The sequence below is a fragment of the Hyla sarda genome, chromosome 3 (assembly GCF_029499605.1).
Source record: "Hyla sarda isolate aHylSar1 chromosome 3, aHylSar1.hap1, whole genome shotgun sequence".
Taxonomy (NCBI): Eukaryota; Metazoa; Chordata; class Amphibia; order Anura; family Hylidae; genus Hyla; species Hyla sarda.
In genome coordinates, this window is record NC_079191.1 from 203,291,815 (window position 1) to 203,314,496 (window position 22,682).

Sequence of the window (22,682 nt, forward strand, 5' to 3'; positions counted from 1 at the left end):
TGAGAAACCTTGGTGTTGGTGTGCGGGCTCAGGTGTCCTTCATATAAGGATATACTGGCTAATGTCTCAATTTTAACATCAGTGTGGATGGTTAGCCAATGTCATTGTTTACATCTACCACCTAATCCCTGTATGTTTGCATAGCACTGAACAGTGTTGGCAAACCGATGATTGTAAAAAAAAAAAAAAAATACAGAGCACGGCACAAAGAACATGATCTCATACATCCCTGTATACAGAAGATTTAAAAAGTTATAGGGGCCAGAAGAGGACAATTTTAAATAAACTGATTTTGTTCAATAAAGTTTGACTTCTTATTAAAGTAGTACAATAATAGAAAACACTTAGACGGCAAGGAGGAAAAAGCAAAAATGCAAAAATGAAAATTTCCGGTGTCCTCAAGGTCAAAATGGGCTGAGTCCTTAAAGGGGTTATCCAGGAAAAAACTTTTTTTATATATCAACTGGCTCCAGAAAGTTAAACAGATTTGTAAATTACTTCTATTAAAAAATCTTAATCCTTTCAGTACTTATGAGCTTCTAAAGTTAAGGTTGTTCTTTTCTGTCTAAGACCTCTCTGATGACACATGTCTCGGGAAACACCCAGTTTAGAAGCAAATTCCCATAGCAAACCTCTTCTAAACTGGACGGTTCCCGAGACACGTGTCATCAGAGAGGTCTTAGACAGAAAAGAACAACCTTAATTCAGAAGCTCATAAGTACTGAAAGGATTAAGATTTTTTAATAGAAGTAATTTACAAATCTGTTTAACTTTCTGGAGCCAGTTGATATATAGAAAAATTTTTTTTTCTGGAATACCCCTTTAATAGGTTATGGGGTTAAGATATGTAGATAGTGATGACTAATGTCTCCTGCTGTGAGAAGCTTTTGGTGGGGCATATGGAGTTTTTAAGCATGTAAAAAAATCTCATTGCAACTAACACAGCCCTCTACTCATATCATAGTATGTGGCAGGATGGTGATGGCGGCGTACATATTGCTTCTTCTTCTTTCTTTTCTTTTTTTTTTTCTTTTAACATTAATCTTTATTAGGTTTTCCAGGAAAAATTAACAAGAGACAATCATATAGGGCAATAAGGAACAAAATGTCACTAATAAAATTTTCAAGTGTGCCCAAAACATTTTTGGTATAAATAGATTTAGATTCTGAATAGAACAAACAAGCAGTAACTTAATACACTCATGGAAAATAAAAAGATTAGATATAAATGGACAAGGAAATACTCATCAATACAACATTAGTAGAGACTAGTCATACAAAAAAGAGATTAGGTTTACTGGGTCTGCTATGTTAAAACAGTATTGTGGGGGGGGGGGGGGGGGGGAAAGTTTTTTTTAGTAGAATCAAACTTAAAAGTACTCTGTCACCGCCACCCGAACTAAAATAACTAAGCTCAGAATTATAAGGAGAGGACTACATAGACTCCAGTATATGCGGGCTCATAGTAGAGAAATGCAATTACCGTATTTTTCGCCGTATAAGACGCACTTTTTCTTCCCCAAAACTGGGGGGGGGGGTTGGGAAGTTGGTGCGTCTTATACGGCGAATACCTGTGGCCATCAACGGCCGGGACCCGCGGCTGATGCCCTGTATTAACACTTCAGATGCGGCGATCAAAGCTGACCGCCGCATCTGAAGCGAAAATAACACTAACCCGGCTGCTCAGTCGGCTGTTCGGGACCGCCGCGGTGAACCGAACAGCTTACAGGACACCGGGAGGGACCTTACCTGCCTCCTCCGTGTCTGCTCCGGGCCGGGATCCCCTGCATGGCCGGCGCTCTCCTTCGTCGTCATCACTTCGTCGCGCACGCCGTCACATCATCCAATAGGAGCGGCGTGCATAGCGACGTGATGACGGCAACTGAGAGCATGGATCCCAGGGAAGAAGACGTCCGGAGCGTCGGGGACACGTGAGTATTACCTCCTATCCAGTGGTCTTCAATCTGCGGACCTCCAGATGTTGCAAAACTACAACTCCCAGCATGCCCGGACAGCCGTTGGCTGTCCGGGCATGCTGGGATTTGTAGTTTTGCAACATCTGGAGGTCTGCAGGTTGAAGACCACTGTTGAATCTTTTTTTTCTAGATTTTAGACCTTTAAAATAGGGTGCGTCTTATATGCCGGTGCGTCCTATAGGGCGAAAAATACGGTAAGTTAAAAGATACAAAATCTATTTACTGATGACTTTGCATTATTGGGAGGGGGGGGGGTTAGAGGTGATATAGTCTTTTTTACAGTTTGCTTTGGAAATCTAATGTATTATCACAGAAGGGAATAGAAAGAAAGGATGCTGGGAAGGCATATCTGTGTCCTGTCTGCATTTACTTACATACAGATTAATGGTATTATCCATCTATTGATCTGATTATTATCTCTACAAAGTGCCAACATGTTATGTGGTGGTGTGCTGTACATAATAGGAGTGGTTGTGTACATAAGAGAGCTTGTAATCCAGATCTCTTTTACCTGTGATATATATGTAGGGAAATACATAGAAGGCATACATAATATATTTCCCGTCACCCTATCAGTGAAAGAAAATACTTTCCGTTCACTGGGTAGTATAAAACATTACAGAAGACCCAACACTTTAGGATTGTGTACATAAAGGGTGACATTTGATGTGGATTTGAGGGACCAAAAGACTACGACACATGGAGAGGTAAAGAGGTTTAGGTGATGGATTTCACAATCGTGACCTGACCATACCATGGGATTTTCCCTGTGCTTCTGTGCGGCTTTGTTTTGTAAGGTGTGTAAGGTAAGTGTCATATTCTGGAGGGCTGGGTTTCTTACTAGGGAAAGCTTCTAATGTGCTGTCATTCTGAAGACAAGCGCATTCTTTTGTAGGATCTAGAAGCTATTCATTTGTCATCTCAGTGGAAAAGCCAGGATGTACCTATTGTGGCCTCCTGTTTTACGGCATGCTGTCTTCTTTTTCTTGTGTGTAGTCTCCTGTGATGGCAGGTAAGTGTATATAGCACCATGAGAACTTGACAACAGAGCAAAATACTTAATTAAAATTTAACGAAGGTAGGTACGAGTAGGTAGAGGGCTGCACATATCTTGAGATGCATAAATGTACTTGTCCTTGGACATGCTCTGTATATACAGTGATTATTAATATCCTGAGCATATTTGATGCACTGGATTTGAAGCTGCAGATTTTATGCTGCAGACTTCTATGTAAACGACTTGACTAAACACAGTTTCAAATCTAAAGCTTCAAAACCTGAGATTCAAATATGCACAGAATACTGTACGTGTGAATACATCCTAAGGGTAGGGTCACACATGCCGTCATTTTCTGCATATTTGCTGCTGCGTATTTTCCTATCCATTGAACTCAATGGGTAGCAAAATCAGCTTCTGAAAATACGCTGCAAAATACACCGCAAAATATGGCATCTGTGACCCTACCCTAAAAAAATTTTTTAAATCAACTGGTGCCAGAAAGTTAAACATATTTGTAAATTACTTCTATTAAAATTTTTTAATCCTTCCAGTACGTATTAGCTGCTATTTGCTCCACAGGAAGTTCTATTCTTTTTTATTTCCTCCTGTCTGCGCTCTGCTGACACCTCTGTCCATTTTAGGAACTGTCCAGAGTAGGAGAAAATCCCCATAGCAAACCTCTCCTGCTCTGGACAGTTCCTAAAATGGACAGTGGTCTCAGCAGAGAGCACTGTGGTCAGACAGAAAGGAAATTCAAAAAGAAAAGAACTTCCTGTGAAGCATATAGCAGCTGATAAGGATTAAGTACTTTTAAGGATTAAAGATTTTTTTATAGAAGTAATTTATAAATCTGTTTAACTTTCTGACACCAGTTGATTTAAAAAGAAAATGTTTTCCAGTGGTGTACCCCTTTAAGGATACAGAGTGGGCGACTCTGTGCAACTCAGTTCTTGAACTTGAATTTCTGTTCGAATGATTAATTTACCTTATTCATGTAGTTTCCTCAGAAATAACAGCTCATCACAAACGTTCCAGAAATCCTAGTTTAATCTAATGTTACATAATCTGTAAATGCATTGTCCAAGAGGGAATCTGTTGACATCATTGATGCCTTTAGTTAATCTATATACTGTACATAAAACTCAACGCGCACATGTTTGTATGTATGTATATTCCAGCAGAACTTCCAAATGCCTCGAGATATTTCAATGAAACTTGGTACACATGTAACTTACACATCAAATTAAAATATAATAGAGTTAAAATAATCCTAACCTACCCCCATTTGTGAGGATATGATACTTCTATGGGACTTCTGATTCATTTTCTGATCGCGTTACCCTCGGACTGCAAAGATTGCCTGAGAATAATTAGTACACGGGAAGGCATATGAGGACAGAATATGAGTAATGATATGAGGACGTGATATAAGGTGTCAGCTGCATGAGGCGATGATCGCTCCATATCTAAAGCCTCACAACCACTGGGCCGGAGTATCGTGACATCACGACTCCGCCCCCTTGTGACGTCACACCCCATCCCCTCAATGCAAGCCTATGGGAGAGGGCGGGGTGGTGGGATCCCCGCGAACTGACATCTTATCCCCTATCATTTGGATAGGGGATAAGATGTCTTAGGGCCGGAGTACCCCTTTTACATTGGACATCACATTTGTTATTAAAAAAAGGTGAAAATAATTCCAAAAATAATTATCTACTAGCAAATAGATGTTCTCTGGTATAACAAAGTACAATCGGGTTATGACCTTAAAGGGGTACTCTGGTGGAAAACACATTTTTTGGGGTGTAGAAGAGTGTACATGGGTGGCAGAGGGGTGTAGGAGTGTACATGGGTAACAGAGGGGTGTAGAGGAGTGACAGATGGGTATGGGAGGGGGCGTGAAATCACAATACTCCGGCCCCTGTATCACGAGTCATCAGACACAGAGCGATCTTTGCTCCGTGAGGCTGATGACAGGTGGGTGCTGCAGAAGAGATTGCAGGGATCCCCAGTGGCAGGACCCCGCAATCAGACATCTTATCTTCTATCCAAAGGATAAGATGTCTAGGGCCGGAGTACCCTTTTAAGTCTGCCCACACCTCCAGCATAGATCTCATGCATTTGGGTAATGTTTGTATATCACTGTAGGGACTCTGTACCACTGTTTCAGTATCTTATAGTTTGTCTCTTGGGCTTAACAGGAAGCTTGTCAGAGGATTTGTTGCGATCACTAGGTTGGAACGTACATTCCAGTTCCTTCTCTCAGCAAGTTACAAAGCTAGGGAGGACATCTAAATGCCAGATAGAAGCTGTAGATAAAAGTCCAAAAAAAAAGTTCTTATTACAAAGATGTAGAGAGAGCCTCGGAAAGATTGACTTTTATCTACAACTTGTTAAATCTAGAGTCATTAAGCATCATACATTCCAGAAATCTGATCATTGGAATGGCCGAACATCTGTGTAGGTTTTTAACAATGTTCCACCCATTAAGGGGAATGGGATTACTAAGTGCGATGTTTTCATATGCCGCACTTTTATAAAGCTCTGCCCATGTTCACTGCGCCGGATTTACTAAGTGGCATGCAAATGCTCGATGCAGAAATCTAAGCCAGCTCCGAGCTTTCCTGCCCTTGGCACCAGTGGTGTATATTTCAAAAAAGGTGTACATTTTGTGCAGAATTGTGTTACTTTTTAAAATATCTAACACTCATGCAGCTTAGTAAATCCCCCCATATATCTTGAAAGGCCAGGTGAAAAATCAACATTAGTCAGAAGAGAAGGCCATCTGCCAGTTGCACATCTAGTTGTTCTTAAAGGGGAACTCTGTTACTTATCTTCTTTTCCCCTATGCACAGAATAGTCGATGTGCCGAAACGCAGGGGTCCTAACGTTCGAACACCTCATGATCTCCTGCAAAGCCGCTTTATGTTCTGAAGATTTGTTTTCAGAACACCGGCTCACCTCGTGCACTGAGCAGTGGTTGTCGACATGCTCCTCCATGTACTGTCTATGGGGGAGCTGAAGATACATGAGCACTGTACTCGTGTCTCTCCGGCTCTCCCATAGAGAGGTATGGAGGGGGCCAGAGGGCCAGGCAGGAGATTGCTGGGGTCATGATCAGGCACTTAGCCCCTATCCTGTGGATAGGGAATAAGAAGTTAAGTAAAGTTCCACTTTATTAGGACCTGTGTAATGTTTAAAAGGTTACTCCACTGCTCTGCGTTTGGAACAAACTATTCCGAACGCTGGAGTCGGCGCCGGGAGCTCGTGGCATCATAGCCCCGCTCCCTCATGACGTCATGTCCCGCCCCCTCAATGCAAATCTATGGGAGCGGGTGTGACAGCAGTCACGCCCCCTCCCATAGACTTGATTGAAGAGGGTGGGATGTGACATCATGAGGAGGCAGGGCTATGATGCCACGAGCTCCCAACACCGGCTCCAGCATTCGGAACAGTTTGTTCCAAATGCTGAGCAGCAGGTTACCCCTTTAATTTTTACTACAGTAAAAGGAACAAGTCACCACGTTTTCTGTCTGATTTTATATGATCTTAGAAAGTGACACACCACATTGAATTATCCTGTGGAGACTGTAAATGACATTTATATATTATCCTTTTCTTTACAGTCCATCATATTACATTACAACACCTCCTAATGTAAACTACGGTGCCAATACTTCTCTGGCTGTTCATTGGTTTGGTGAAATTTACTCTGTAATTACTGTTACTGCAGAGATTTTGGATTATTTCCATACTAGCAATATTTTAGTGAATGTAAACAAAGTCTTCCAAAATGGTGAGTAAAACATTTATTTAAGAAATATGGCTACACAAAGTAGTATTACATCTCTGTTCCCAAAGAGTAAGAAACAATTGGAATTGGTGCACACTGTGCAAACAAAAAAGTCATTGTAGGCATGTTGAATATATGAAATATACAAAAAAAAATAACATTCTAGTTAAAAATAAATACTGCAAAGTAAAATCTAACCTGCTGATAGGGACTAATAGGGCAGGGGACTCACAACATACCTTCATTATCCTTCTCCACTGCTGTTTGGTGCTGTTTGGGGGTGTTACTTTAGTCCCTAGGTTTACTGATCTACCCGCCCTCTGCTGTAACAGTACCTCCTCACTGGCACTCTGCAATGACACAACCCAAGGCCACTTGTCACTGCTGTTACAGTGCCCCCAATGCCCCGAACACAGCATATTAATTTAAATTAATGTTACACAAAAACTGTGCAAGCAGAGAGGTATAATAAAGGTACCGGTACATAGTTAATCGTGGTTCCCTGCCCTAATAGCCCATAATAACAAGTTATTATGTTATTAACAATTCTTCTTTTTGTTTCCCTTTAATATGCTTGACCGGCCATCCAAAAACAAGACAAGAACTCAATTCTGTTGATTATTTGGTGCAAGGGATCTCTTCACTGGCTCATGTAGATGGAGGAGACATCTAAAACAGCCAGACATAGCTAGACACTTAAGGGGAGATTACTTAAACCTTGTGCAAAAGAACCAAAAGAACAGTGAAGAAGTTGCCAATAGCCACCAATCAGATAATTGCTTTCATTTTTAAAAATGCCTTTGAAAAATAAAACTAGAATGTTATTGGTTGTTACAGGCAACTTCTACTAACACTGTTCCTTTGTGTGGGTATTGTTTTGTTATATCTTCCCCTTAGTACTTATACATGTACCTTAATGACCTATGGCAATTTTTTTTCTTTTTTTTTATAGATTCAATTGGAATCTTAACTATCCCAGCAGTAAGTCTCTGAAAACTGTTCATCTTGATCATTTATTTCTTAAAGGGGGTACTACGCCAAAAAACATCTTATCACCAATCCAAAGGATAGGGGATAAAATGTCTGATCGTGAGAGCCCCACCACTAGGGACCCCCTGCAATGGCGTTGACCGGAACATGGAAGCTTGGAGCTTCCGCATTCGTGACATCACGCCACGTCCCCTCCATTCATGTCTATGGGAGGGGGCATGACGGCTACTACGTAGTCCCCAGTCATCTGGCACGGGGCAGAGTTCACTTTTTGTACGGATGACTGGTGTGCCACACCGGAGATCGCAGGGGTCCCCAATGGCAGGACCCCTGTGATCAGAAATCTTATCTCCTATACCTATACTTTGGATAGGGGATAAGATGTTTTTAGGCAGAGTACCCCTTTACGTTTTAATATAAGTAGTAGAGATTGTGCTAGTAGAAGCCCATCATAATTATTAGATTTTTTTTTCCACTTCCAGCTTCCAATAAATGCCTCCTCCCCTGTGCTGAGCCTCTTCTGCTGTAGAATATAGCTCCACTGTGCAGAAACTTAGCATAAGAGAGGAGGTGCTAGTAGGAAGATGCCGGCAGGACGTCACATGCACAGGGAACTTGAGAACGCCCCCCGTGCACCAAGCAGGACATTGACATGTACCTGGATAGCTGTGGAACGGAGGCGCGGAGTGGCGACCTATGAGTATCATTATCACCAGAGTTACCCTCGCTACAATAGGTTAGTGCGGGTGATACTGATGACAGATTCCCTTTAACAAGAGGAAAACAAAATCTAATAATTGTGTAAAACAAATTAGTGCAGATGATACTGATAATAGATTCCCCTTAAGGTGCACACTAACATCATATTCCTTTCTATGACAGATACCACAAAATTTGTCTTCTGATTACTATATGCTGGTTGTGAATGGATCAGCTCAGAACACATTGGTCTTCTCAGAGAGAGCACTGATCTATGTTCAGATGAAGCCTATGTCTGTGCTTATTCAAACTGACAAGCCTGTATACAAGGCTGGAGAAAGTGTCAAAATCAGGATAATCTCTGTAAATGCTGAGATGAAGCCACTGAAAGGAGATGTTGACCTTGCGATTATGGTAAGTCCAACATAACATTGAAGTATTGGTGATATTTTCCAACAAATTTGTAAAGAACCATTTACCTAAATAGCAGATGTATTATGTATAAACCATATACTAGATATATTTTACAATATAAGATTGCAAACGTCAAGGAAATTTGCACGTATACACCAAAAGTTGTGCAAATCTTGTAATGTGTACAGCATGCTTGTGCCTCTTAGGCTTCTTTCACACTGCCGTTAGGACACAGCAGTGTGATGTCCGTCGGAGGAGCCGGGGAGAATAGCAGGAGAACCAATACTGCTGGCGCCGTCTTCTTCTCCCGCTATTCCCGTAAAAAAACAATGGCGTCTGAAGGACCCCATAATATTAAATTGGAGCCGTCGGGACCTGTTGTTGCCCGTCGTGCCCCGTCACGAGAACGGCCATTAAAATCACAAGAAAAATAGAGACTTTAACCGCTATTCTTGACGGGGAGCAACGGCAGTGGGAAAGGGGCCTTACAACCTGATATCACAGTAGTAGTGATTTGATCTACAGTATTAGTGAAGCCATTATATACAGGACAACACAATATAAAAGATTTGAAATAATGTATTATTTATTATCTATTCTGCAATTATAGGATCCTAGATATAATATTGTCCAGCAAAGCCTGAGCATGAAGCCAGACCTAGGAGTTGTTTCAACTGAGTTTTCACTTTCTAATAACCCCCTGCTGGGTGCTTGGAACATACAAGCAACTTGTGATGTGAGTAATCTAACTTGCAAGTCACCATAGATGTGTCCTAAGAGTTATGTATGTAGATTTATGTATTTGCTATTAGTGTTGCTCGCGAATATTCGCAATTCGAATTTTATTCGCGAATATCGTATATTCGCGAATTCGCGAATATAGCGCTATATATTCGTAATTACGAATATTCGTTTTTTTTTTTGGTTTTTTTTTCACAGTACACATCACAGTGATCATCCCTCTCTGCTTCCAGCTTGTGTGGTGTAAAGAAGGCTGTAATACTACTGTGTGAGACTGGTGTACGAATTTTCGCATATGCGGAAATTTGCATATGCGAATTTTCGCATATGAGAATTTTCGCTTATGCTAATTTTTATATGTAAATTTTCGTATATGTTAATTTTCGCACACGCGAATATTCGCATATGCGAAAATAAAACGAGATTATTACGAATATGCGAATATTCGCGAATATTCGTCCATATATTCGCGAATATTCGCGAATTCGAATATGGCCTATGCCGCTCAACACTATTTGCTATATACTGTAGGTTGCTGTTTACCTTTAATTTCTAAATTAGTGTCATTTCTCTATATTGTAACAAGGTAACACAGTGTTAAGGTTAACAAAAACAGACATGTTCATCTAGTACAATATAACAAAGATAAAAGGGAAAAACCAGCTCACTACCATACAGCCACATAGATGATATCAGAGACATCCGTAGAGAGCGAGGAGCACAAGAGACAGTACAAGCCGCATACTTGGCGTGAACAAATACTAAGAGAAAATGCAAAAAAAGGGGAATTGTTTGCAAAAAAAATCCAGCTCTCTAAAAGAAAAAATATTAAAATTGTAAAATTTATTATAACATAATGTAAAAGTAGAAAAACCAAGGGTAAAAGCTAGGTAGAAATGCCTGTCAGTGAACCTGATAAAGAAGGTTGTACCTTCGAAACGCGTTGTTCTGCACCAAATAAAACTGTTTCTCTCCAGCACATCACTGTGACTCCTCAGTTGTGTGCCGTACAAGCCATCAAGTCTGGATAACCATTGTCTGCTCCAGCACATCTGCACCCCACCGCTTGCCTAGCGGGACCAACAGCTTGCCTGCCTCCCAATCCCTTTGCATACCTAAAGCGCACAACACGTGAGCAAAACGTATTTTATTTCCACATGTTCTATGCTCATATCCTCGGATTAACCGCACAATTGTAGCGCCGTTTCTGTGTTTTATCCCTCTCTCTATAGCTTTTACTCTTGGTTTTTCTACTTTTTTTTATCATGCTATAATACATTGTGCAATTTTAATCATTTTTCTTTTGGGGAGCTGGAGTTTTTTGCAAAAGATTCCCCTTTTTTAAATTTTTTCTCTTCGCGTCTAGTACAATGTTTTCTGCACTGTTGGCAAAAGTACCCATAATGCAGAAGCTAATATGTAATCGAGAATAAATTCCTGGGCCACCAACCCATGTCCAGTAAACATAACTTGTAATATTATCACTATGTAGACAGAACAGGAGAATGACTTTGATATTCTGGTCACAAGTAAGCTGAACAGCAGTAAATGTCAAGCATCAGGTGAAAAATAAATAGGATGTATTAGGTTGTATAAAAAGATAGATGAAAATCTATGATCCTCTATGTAATATTACCTCTCTATAAATCCATTGTAAGACTGCATCTTTAATATAGGATTTTTAGGCTCTACAGTGCAAAAGGATATAAAGAAAGAGAGATGAATGGAGCACTTACTATGACAGCCATTTCTTAATGTTTTATTCGAAATGAAACATCCATGAACAAACAGTGAAGAGTGGTGCAGCACAGATCATGCAGGGGCGCTCACCGGACGAGGGCAGCTGTTTCACGCCTATTGGCATCTCATCATGTTCATGTGATGTCATGCCGTAGGTCCATGTGCTTAAATACCCTTAGTACATGTTACACCATAGTGACATATAAACAATTATTAACAACATGTCAACACTGCACTGTTCACTTATGGATGTTCCATTTGGAATAAAGCATTAAGAAAAGGCTGCCGTGGTGAGTGCTCCATAATTTTTCTCTAACACTGTGTTATTTATTTTAAAAAAGGAGTACCCGACACCTTCAACATTGTTGAGGTAGAATTTGAGAAAGTAGCTTTGCAGCATAAAAACAGCCATATGTAAGGAAATACAAGTAAGGTACACAAGTAAGGGATCATTTGTTTTGTTTTAAAATGTCTTTTTATTGAATTTATACAACTTAAATATCAGAGCAGTTGGAATCCAAGAAAAGCAGAACAAAATATTAGACAACAAAGTATCCTCAGTTAATGCATATAATATATATATATATATATATATATATATATATATATATATATATATATATATAACTTTTTTGGGGATCATTTGAATTACCCCTACATGGGAAATCATGTCTGATTATTTAGTTCTGGTCCTGAGAATTGTGGATGCTCTAAAGTGTAGAGAAAATACAATTTAGGCATCAATGAAGGAAAGGGTTTTCTACAGCTAGAATAGACAAACTATAGAATGCTCTACACCAATAGGCAGTAAAGGCAGATACTATGTCAACATTTAAAAAGGGTAAAATTCTCATTTTAAAAAGATTATAGGTAATTTTGTATTGAATGATGAATGTTGAACTTGATGGATGTGTCTTTTTTCCACCTATGTAACTATGTAACTTTGAATAATTAATCTCATCTTGCTCTTGGAGATGGTCCATGACCTTACGGCTCTTACAGCAAAGAAACTCCTTCTATGATATATAGATAGATAGATAGATAGATTCCGTCTGCTGCAGAAGTCGACTGATAAGTCAGCTCTAAGACTGCTTGAATATTCATATTTGAGTGGCAATGAATATCTCAGAGGATTCAGACAAAAATATTAACTTGACAATTCCACCACTGAATTTGAATTTCAGTCGTGGAATTGTCTGCCGTGGAATTTCAGCAGTGTGCTCAGTTCATGAAGTAGAATCCCATTAAAAACAATGGGAGGCTGCTGCACTGGAATTTCCAAGCAGAATTTTCCACTATTAAATTCTGTAATGTGAACCCAACCTTAGTGTACATGCCCAAAGCAGGAAAACATAATTATTGCATCCCAGGAGGTGCTACATTCGCTAAAGTAGAAAAGAGCAGAGATGGAGCACTCACCACATAAATCTTCTTCTTAAAGTTTTTATTTCATTGTACTTCAATGTACATAGACGGACATGGGATAGGTGCAGGGGAGCGGGTCACGGACAGGAGGCGGGGGAGAACACAGGTTGAGGGCACCAATTGTTTCACGCTATCAGCTGATAGAGTGAAACAATTGTCGGTGCAGCAATGCAACAAAATACTGTGATCCTGAATTATTCTCATGTGTATGACAGTACACAACAACCCAGGGGGAGCGGCTTTCATTCATTTTAACCATACCCTAGCTCAATTGTGATTTACCCTATGGAGCGCCTTTGTCTTTCTTTCTAGACTTATACCTACTGGACCCCTGTGCACCTGCACATGTCTTACACTGGGCCCCTGTGCACCTGCACATGTCTTACACTGGGCCCCTGTGCACCTGCACATGTCTTACACTGGGCCCCTGTGCACCTGCACATGTCTTACACTGGGCCCCTGTGCACCTGCACATTTCTTACATATGGTGTGTCCACCCAACATAATCTTTCTTCATTGTTGCATGCCACCTTCTGTAACTGCAGTCCACTGCACAGAATGCTGCTAACTGTCATATTATAGTAATTTTGGTGAAAAAGTAAAGCATTTTTTTTTTCAATTGTGTTACACTTATTAGATCAAAACATATTTTAAATGCTTCTCCTTTGTTTCTTATTCTTGTAGGGGACTGTGAGAAATGTGAACTTTTTAGTTACTGAAAACGGTAGGTTATCGTATTGTTAATGGATTTAGGTCTTAATAATTAGCTGTGTAAAAAAGAAGTAGATATCAGTTGTAGAAGCTGGAGCAGTATCCTGCTAAAGTCATTTCAATAGGATACATGTGTCTGAATGCCTGTCTGAAAATGTTCCATGTTTGTGTGAATCCATTATGGGTAACTTCACTGGATAAAGCATAAGTATTCTGTAAAAAAAGGACTTTTCAACATCCTTAACATCCATTCATTTCAGTACAAAAAGTGCATGAACCTCAGACAAAAGTGACACGCTTATGGTATAAAGTCGCTATTATTATGCTTGCTGTATATTCTGCATGTTATATTTTTGTCTTGTTTCATGACATTACAGTTTCACCAAAATTTGATGTAACACTGTACGTTCCATCTTTCTACATACCCCCGAAGGAACTCAACCTTACTGGTACAGTAACAGCAAAGTAAGTTATATTGTCCAATAACAAGCTATCTGCTAACCCGCCATTAACCCCTCAGGCTTAAAGGGGTTATCCAGGAAAAAAACTTTTTTTTAATATATCAACTGGCTCCAGAAAGTTAAACAGATTTGTAAATTACTTCTATTAAAAAATCTTAATCCTTTCAGTACTTATGAGCTTCTCAATTTAAGGTTGTACTTTTCTGTCTAAGTGCTCTCTGATGACAAGTGTCTCAGGAACCACCCAAGTTTAGAAGAGGTTTGCTATGGGGATTTGCTTCTAAACTGGGCGGTTCCCGAGACACGTGTCATCAGAGAGCACTTAGACAGAGAAGAACAACCTTAACTTCAGAAGCTCATAAGTTGAAAGGATTAAGATTTTTTAATAGAAGTAATTTACAAATCTGTTTAACTTTTTGGAGCCAGTTGATATATAAAAAAAAAAAATTTTTCCCCGGATAACCCCTTTAATATTCTTTGCATAAGTCATGAAGCTATGCAAATATGCAAAGTAAAGGTGTATATATATATATATATATATATATATATATATATATATATATCCAAGTGGTATAGGTCACAGCAAAAAGTATGCAGACTCCCAATTTCAAAAAGGCTGTGGTCTTTATTTAGGTCATCAGCAGTGCAATGTTTCGGCTATAGTGTAGCCTTTGTCAATTGGGAGTCTGCATACTGTTTGCTGTGACCTATACCACTTGGATGTTCTGTATCTGGACTGGTTATCCGGATGGTCACGGGCATAAGAGCAGGGACTAGTGCTGTCTTCCCCCTTGGACGTATTTATATATATATATATATATATATTTCAGCATTAGACAGGATAAAATAGTGGCATGCTCTAATGTCATACATATGGTTACTAGTGGGGCATTTGCAAATCTGTAGTGTGCAGCTCCAAGGATCTCTAATAATATCCTCAATGCATCTGATTTGAACAACTCTTCTCTATCTAAGGTACTTCTATGGCAGACCCGTAAATGGCAGTGTGACGGTGTCTGTGAAGCCACTGTATGGTGAAATTTTTTATGAAATTAGCAAAACTTACAAGGTAAGTGCAAACAGTATCAGATAGTTTATAATGGCTCATGGCTATTAAAACTCTACAAAAAGCAATGTATAAATGGGAATCTGCAAGGTAAACTTCATATAGTCATATCGATAACTAGAGTTGAGCGAACTTTTGAAAATTTTGGTTCACCGGAGTCGCCAAACTTTTCGAAAATCGCTAGTATGATTCAGCTCCGTTCAACTAGAACCAGCAATGAAATAAGCCCCTAAACACTTTAAAAACACTACCTAACTGCTCTAAACCCCCGTCTAACAGTGTTAGGAATGTATTCAAGTGGTTTTAAAGTGTTTTTAAGGATCAGTTATGGCAACAAGTTGTAACCCATGGTAACTATCTCAGCTCACCCATTTTTTAGGCTTATTCATACCAAAATAGGGGCATAAAGTATCTCTGGTTGTTGGTAGATGCCTGCCAATGTTAATATGCACACAGAGGCATGGAAAGATGCTGTGGCTTTATCCCAGCATTCCAAAGGAGTATTCTAAAATAGGCATTCTAAAATAGTGAAGACTGAAGAAGAAATAGCTCTTGTTTCCCTTTTCTGGGAATGATGGGTTGTGTATGTGCAAGCCTGGCTGAAAGTAGGGTGATGGTGGATTGGTGTTACTAGTAGTATCCCGAATACAGCAGGTGGTGGCTGACAGTTGTTAATAGCGTACAGCATAAGATGGAAGACAGATGTTTATAGCGCGCAGCACGACATGGCGGACTGATCTCACTAGTGTACAGCATGAGATGGCATACTGGTAGTGGCAGGAAGGTGGTGGTCTGGGGGCTAACTGATGTTAATATTGTATAGCATTAGATAGCAGACTGATATCACTAGCATACAGCATGAGATGGCAGACAGATGCCACTAGCATACAGCATAAGTTGGCAGACTGGTGTCACTAGCATACAGCATGAGATGGCGGACAGATGTTAGTAGCGTACAGCATGAGATGGCAGATGATATCACTAGTGTACAGCATAAGATGGTGGACTGATATCACTCGTGTACAGCATGAGATGGATGACAAATGTTTATAGCATACAGCATGAGATAGCAGACAGATGTCACTAGCACACAGCATGAGATGGCGAACTGATGTCACTAGCATCCAGCAGGGGTAGTGGTTGTGCTGCCTAATCAGTGGCATCTGGCACAGGAGGTTTAAATTCCTCACTGATCCGTGCCTGATTCTCTTTGGTAAAAGACAGTTTTTCCTTGCTACTGGCTGGCAATCTTGTTCGCTTCGGGGTGACCATGCTACCTGCTGCACTGATTATTCTCTCCAAAGCCACACTAAAGAGTGGACAAGACAGAACACTCATGGCAAACTGGGCAAGTTCTGGCCAATGGTCTAATCTGGTGAGACAGAAGTCCATGGGGTCTGGGCTCATGTTGTTTGTCAGAGAAAGGGCACTGGGGAGCATACAGAAATGCATGCAGCATGCAGAAACTTCGCCATCATGTGCTCAAATGTCAAGATGCCGCCACTGCTGCTGCTGATGCTTCTGCCTCTTGCTGGGGTAGTGCTGGCAGAGTTAGTGGAGCATTGACTCTGCAGAGAGCACACACTGGACCCCCGGTCAGCAGGTGTTTGTTGCTGGAAAGATGTGGCAAACTGACTGCATAGCTTCTCCTTATTAAAATCCAATTTAACCTCCTTCTCAGAAGGTGCAAAAAATTCCCCCATTTCGGGTTTTTACTGGGGGTCTAAGAATGTGGCTATCCAGTATTCTTCTCTTCCCTTCAAGCTTACAATATGCTTGTTATTGTGCAATCAGGAAAGCATACACCTAACCATCCTTGCCAGCTTTTCTGAGTGCCCAGCTTGTTCAGCCTCTGTCCCATACTGCCAAGGTTGGTCATGCTCCTCCTCATCTTCATCAGTGTCGCCTTGAGTAAGGTCCTCGTCCTCTCTCTCTTCCATAGAGTCCATCTCCAAATCCTCCTCCTCAGGTCCCACTTCTAATTCATCCAACTACTCCTCCACCAGGAGAACATCCGTACTGCTGCCATCAACATGTGAATTATCCTCCATCGCCTCATCTTCCATCATCGCCACCAGCATTTGTTCCAAAAGGAATTTAATTTTGAAATAAAAATTCAATGATATGATTCCTGGACTAGTGATGCTGACATGCATGGGTTGTGTTTGTGTAGACCTGGCTGAAACTACCAGCAGAACATGTCATAGTGGCTTACTGGAGGAAATTGTAGTAACTTGTGTATAGCAGCAGGTTGAGAAACCTTCAAAATCAATTAGAATTTTGCCCCAGCCAGGCGGCCCAGGCATGGCTTGAAGTAGCAGGTTTGCAAAAAAGTCAATTTCATTTTGGGCAGGAGCCCTGGCTGGCTGCAGGGTGGTTGCAAAAGCAAACTCAACATATTTGAATTTGGCTAGGAGCCCAGGCTGGCCACAGGGCGGTTACAAAAGCAAACACCACAAATTAGAATTTGGCCAGCAGCCCTTGCTGGCTGCAGGGTGTTTGCAAAAGCAAACATGATACATTTGAATTTTGCCCCTGCCAGATGGCCCAGACCTAGCTGGGAAATCCCACTGAGATAACAAAAATGAAGCAAAGCTTTTTTTCGGCCACCCGTGGCCGTAGGTACTACTCCATGTATCAACTGTGGCATGCTGGCGACTAGGTACACGCCACCTTGGCTGGGCACACCCCATTAGTTGCCTGAAGGCTTTCCAGTCCACAAGATGGTATGGGAGATCCTGTGCCACCAACAACTTGGCCAGGTAGGAATTGAGGCAAACTACAACACGGTGACTGGGAGAATACTGTTGTCTGGAAGACACAGATTCCCCAATGGATAACTGACAGGATTGGGGGGGGGGGGGAGGGCATGACACAGATGTGCTGCCCATGGAAGAGGCCCGGCTGTTAGTTGGCAGATGACGGGATCATTTTTGGGAGGCTTGGAAAATTCTATGCCTTTTATTGTGGATGATGAGTTGTGTATGTGTAGGTCTGGCTGGAAGTAGGGTGATGTTGGATTGGTGTTATTAGTAGTAGCCAGTGTACAGCAGACAGTGGTGAGGGAGAGTTACCTGTAGCCAGCAGAGAGCAGGCATTGATGGACAAGGTATACTTCTGCCCAGGCTTTGTGATACTTAAGGTGCTGACGCAGAGGCCTAATTCCTAAATTTGGACCCTGTCTTTGCCTCACTTTCTCTATGCAGAGACGGCACCATGCCTGCTTTCCTGATTCTGTTAACATAGTAAAGAATTTCCACACGGCAGGATACCGTAAACAGCTAGGTACATCAACACCTGACTGTGCCCCTGTTCTACAATGTTTTTTTATCAAGCCGTCAGATCCAGCACCAACTGTCAGCATTACTTGTTTCTGAGCTTCTCAGACCAGAAGGTCAACTGAATCCTCCTCTTTAAACTCCTCTTCATCATTCCCACCACTCCTCTCAGTTAGCACTTCTGATGTGTCATCGTGACCTCCTTGTTCCCCAGCACCACATCCAGCATGATGCCTTCCAGAATACTTACCACAACTTCTACCATTCCAACTATTGCTACGCTCGGCCACTGCAGCCCATTCCCCCACCTCAGAAATACGCTCCAAAGGCTGACCGTGACCCAACTCCACCTCGTGGCTAGTGCTATCCTTCTGTGTAGCAGTAGGGGGAAAGCAAAGACCGAGATGAGGAAACAGACCCTCTTGGACGGACAGTTCCTTTACCAGACTTATTTTTTTAAGGGGTTTTTAACCCCTTAAGGACTCAGCCCATTTTGGCCTTAAGGACTCAGACAATTTAATTTTTACGTTTTCATTTTTTCCTCCTCGCTTTCTAAAAATCATAACTCTTTTATATTTTCATCCACAGACTAGTATGAGGGCTTGTTTTTTGCGTGACCAGTTGTCCTTTGTAATGACATAACTAATTATATAATAAAATGTATGGCACAACCAAAAAACACTATTTTTGTGGGGAAATTAAAACGAAAAACGCAATTTTGCTAATTTTGGAAGGTTTCGTTTTCACGCCGTACAATTTATGGTAAAAATTACGTGTGTTCTTTATTCTGAGGGTCAATACGATTAAAATGATACCCATTATTATGTACTTTTCTATTATTGTTGCGCTTAAAAAAAATCACAAACTTTTTAACCAAATTAGTACGTTTATAATCCCTTTATATTGATGACCTCTAACTTTTTTATTTTTCCGTATAAGCGGCGGTATGGGGTCTCATTTTTTGCGCCATGATCTGTACTTTTTTTTGATACCCCATTTGCATATAAAAAACTTTTAATAAATTTTTTATAATTTTTTTTTAAATAAAATGTATTAAAAAAGTAGCAATTTTGGACTTTTTTTTTTTCGTTCACGCCGTTCACCGTACGGGATCATTAACATTTTATTTTAATAGTTAGGACATTTACGCACGCGGCGATACCAAATATGTCTATAAAAAATTTTTTTACGCTTTTTGGGGGTAAAATAGGAAAAAACGGACGTTTTACTTTTTTATTGGGGGAGGGGATTTTTCACTTTTTTTTTACTTTTACTTTTAATTTTTTTTTACACTTGAATAGTCCCCATAGGGGACTATTCATAGCAATACCATGATTGCTAATACTGATCTGTTCTATGTATAGGACATAGAACAGATCAGTGTTATCGGCGATTTTCTGCTCTGGTCTGCTCGATCTCAGACCAGAGCAGGAGACGCCGGTAGCCGGACGGAGGAAGGTGAGGGGACCTCCGTGCGACGTTCTGAATGATCGGAACCCCGCAGCAGCGCTGCGGGCGATCCGATCATTCATTCAAATCGTGCACTGCTGCAGATGCCGGGATCTGTATTGATCCCGGCGCCTGAGGGGTTAATGGCGGACGCCTGAGGGGTTAATGCGATCAGCAGCCGGGATCAGCCGCGCATGACACGGGCATCGCTCCATTGCCCGCGGTTATGCACAGGACGTAAATGTACGTCCTGGTGCGTTAAGTACCACCGCACCAGGACGTACATTTACATCCTGCGTCCTTAAGGGGTTAAATGGTCACTCTCATTAAAACTAATTTTTGCTATTGCACTCCTTATGGTAAATAAAAAATATTTCTAATATACTTTGTTTAAAAAAAAAATTTGTTTTCTATGTTTTATTTGTGCTTAAAAAAGCTCAAGAGCACATTTCCCCCCCACCCCATACACAGACTTTGGACCAAAGCCCAAACACAGGAAGTGCAGCCTGGAGTACTGGGGGGGGGGGGGGGGGAGGTTGGGTCCAACCAACAGCATATGGCAGTTAAGTGGACTGGTGATGCTGACATGCATGGGTTGTGTTTGTGTAGACCTGGCTGAAGCTACCAGCAGAACATGTCATAGTGGCTTACTGGAGGAAATTGTAGTAACTTGTGTATAGCAGCAGGTTGAGAAACCTTCAAAATCAATTAGAATTTTGCCCCAGCCAGGCGGCCCAGGCATGGCTTGAAGTAGCAGGTTTGCCAAAAAGTCCATTTCATTTTGGGCAGCAGCCCTGGCTGGCTGCAGGGTGCAGGGTGGTTGCAAAAGCAAACTCAACATATTTGATTTTCCTCCCCAACAAGGATTAGAAAGGAAAAACCGGGCAAGGAGAACACATGAACTATTCAGGACTCCAAATGACAGTGCAGAATATGCTAGAGATTTTTACACTGCCACATGTATGTTAAGCTCATGGTTTAGATGCATATCTGTTTTTTACCATCCGATAGTCCTTTTAATCTAACAGTTAGGCTATAAATACAATCATGTGGTATTTGGCAGTATCATACATGAAATATATATGTATACACACACTAAATTCATAAACACATAAATAAATATGATCCGTGTTGGATATCATATTCTGCAAAGCACTGGGGTAAATTGTATCATACTGTGTTCCACTTTTCTGCACTGCTAAAGTAGACAGTGCTCTTCCCATGCGTCTCATACACATACAAACACTTCAACCCCTGAAGCTACCTTTTCTAAGGGGTATCCAGGCAGCGTATACAATTACAATTATGCAAAGGTTGTAAATATAAACAAAACAAACACTTACCTTTTTAGCTCCCGCTCCACTTACAACATTAAGGAGATCTGGTGGGAGATTCATCAAGACCTGTGCTGAGGAAACATTGACCAGTTGCCCATAGCAACCAATCAGATCACTTCTTTCATTTTCAGAGTCCTTTTCAAAAATTAAAGAAGCAATCTGATTGGTTTCTAAGGGCAACTGGTCGACTTTTCCTCTGCACAAGTTTTGATGAATCTCCCGCCTGGTGTTTGCTGTACAAGGATTTTAGGCTCAGAGATGTAATGTCATAGGCCTGCTCAGCCAATCAGTGGGACACTTCTGGCTATACAGGGACCAATGGTCACAAGATTTATCAGTAAAATGATATGCCCAATGACCACAGTATAAGGATGTGGTTTTATCCACATGTAACCAGTCTCTTGTGTGGCTTAACCCTTCCAGTTTATTGATAACATATATTATATAGGCTGTTTTCTTATCTCATAGATTTCAGGGTCCATAAACTTCATGTTCACACATGCAGAAATACCGAAATTTTCTTTTTGGCAAAATTTGGAAATAACAGCCTCCGTAACTGAAGAATTCACAGGTAACTATATGCATTTTTATAATCAATACCGGTATATATATATATATATATATATATATATATATATATATATATAAAGGCATTAAATCAGTAGAAGTTAAATAAATTACCATAAGTTATCTTATTTCTTTGGCTATTAGTAATAGTGATCATCAGGGTTGAGGATGACTTGCTAAGTACCTGGTGCTAAAAACATTAATGGGGTGCTTCAGCCTTTTTATGGTGCTGGTATGGGGGAAATAGAAAAAAGGCACATACCTAGCCCCAGTCTCCCAGAGCTCCCGTTCACCTTCTGGTTCCCCGATCTTCTCTCTTGCTGCTTCTGATATGGACACTGGGTGAAGGACCTACCCACTTAGCCAATCACTGGTTAAAACAGGACACTGCTGCAGCCTGTGATTGGCTGAGCCGGCACATCCTGCTCCAAACGCTCAGCTTGGAAGCAGGAAGAGACAAGTTTGGGGGACCAGTGGACAAGTGGGGGTATGTATGCTTTTTTTCTTTTTTCTTCCCAAGCCAGCACCGTCTTATTTTTTGTAAAAAAGTGGATAACTTTAACCAAGTAGCAGGAGTTTTATAAAAAAACAAAACAAAAAAACAGACATGTTAAATCCCCCGCAACTTCAGTGGTGGACCACACTGGCCTTTCTTTATCTCTGTGAAATGTTGACCTGCTGTTACATATGAATACACTGCAATGGCCAATCACTGACGTTAGCTTTCACATGGCATACGTTCTGGCATCTCTGCTGGGACTAATAATTAGCTGCTGTAGTCCTCCTTAATAGGATTTACCAAGTTTCTTGTTTGTTTGTTTGTTAATTTTTTATTCTATTTTACAACTTTGTAATATAACTTTATTACAAAGTTCACAATTTTAGTTTTACTTTCTTTTTACAGGATGTGTGGCAGCAGTCAGAGCTGACATTGGGCTCTCTGCTGCCATCAATGCTTATTTTGGGAACTGCAGAGCTTCTCATGCTCTTCGCCCCTCTTGTCCACTCAGATTAAGTGCTGCCATGCACACAGCG

General features: G+C 40.8%; 1 protein-coding gene across 1 annotated transcript in view; it reads left to right on the top strand.

The window, feature by feature from the left end:
* LOC130361023 (uncharacterized) overlaps nucleotides 1–22,682 on the top strand; it is a 229,556-nt gene that overhangs the window by 83,299 nt on the left and 123,575 nt on the right. The window contains exons 4-11 of the mRNA XM_056563582.1: nucleotides 5,178–5,241; nucleotides 6,603–6,772; nucleotides 7,722–7,750; nucleotides 9,483–9,608; nucleotides 13,463–13,502; nucleotides 13,867–13,954; nucleotides 14,926–15,019; nucleotides 21,549–21,651. Coding sequence (XP_056419557.1) covers nucleotides 5,178–5,241; nucleotides 6,603–6,772; nucleotides 7,722–7,750; nucleotides 9,483–9,608; nucleotides 13,463–13,502; nucleotides 13,867–13,954; nucleotides 14,926–15,019; nucleotides 21,549–21,651 — 714 coding nt within the window. The remainder of the gene's footprint in view (nucleotides 1–5,177; nucleotides 5,242–6,602; nucleotides 6,773–7,721; nucleotides 7,751–9,482; nucleotides 9,609–13,462; nucleotides 13,503–13,866; nucleotides 13,955–14,925; nucleotides 15,020–21,548; nucleotides 21,652–22,682) is intronic.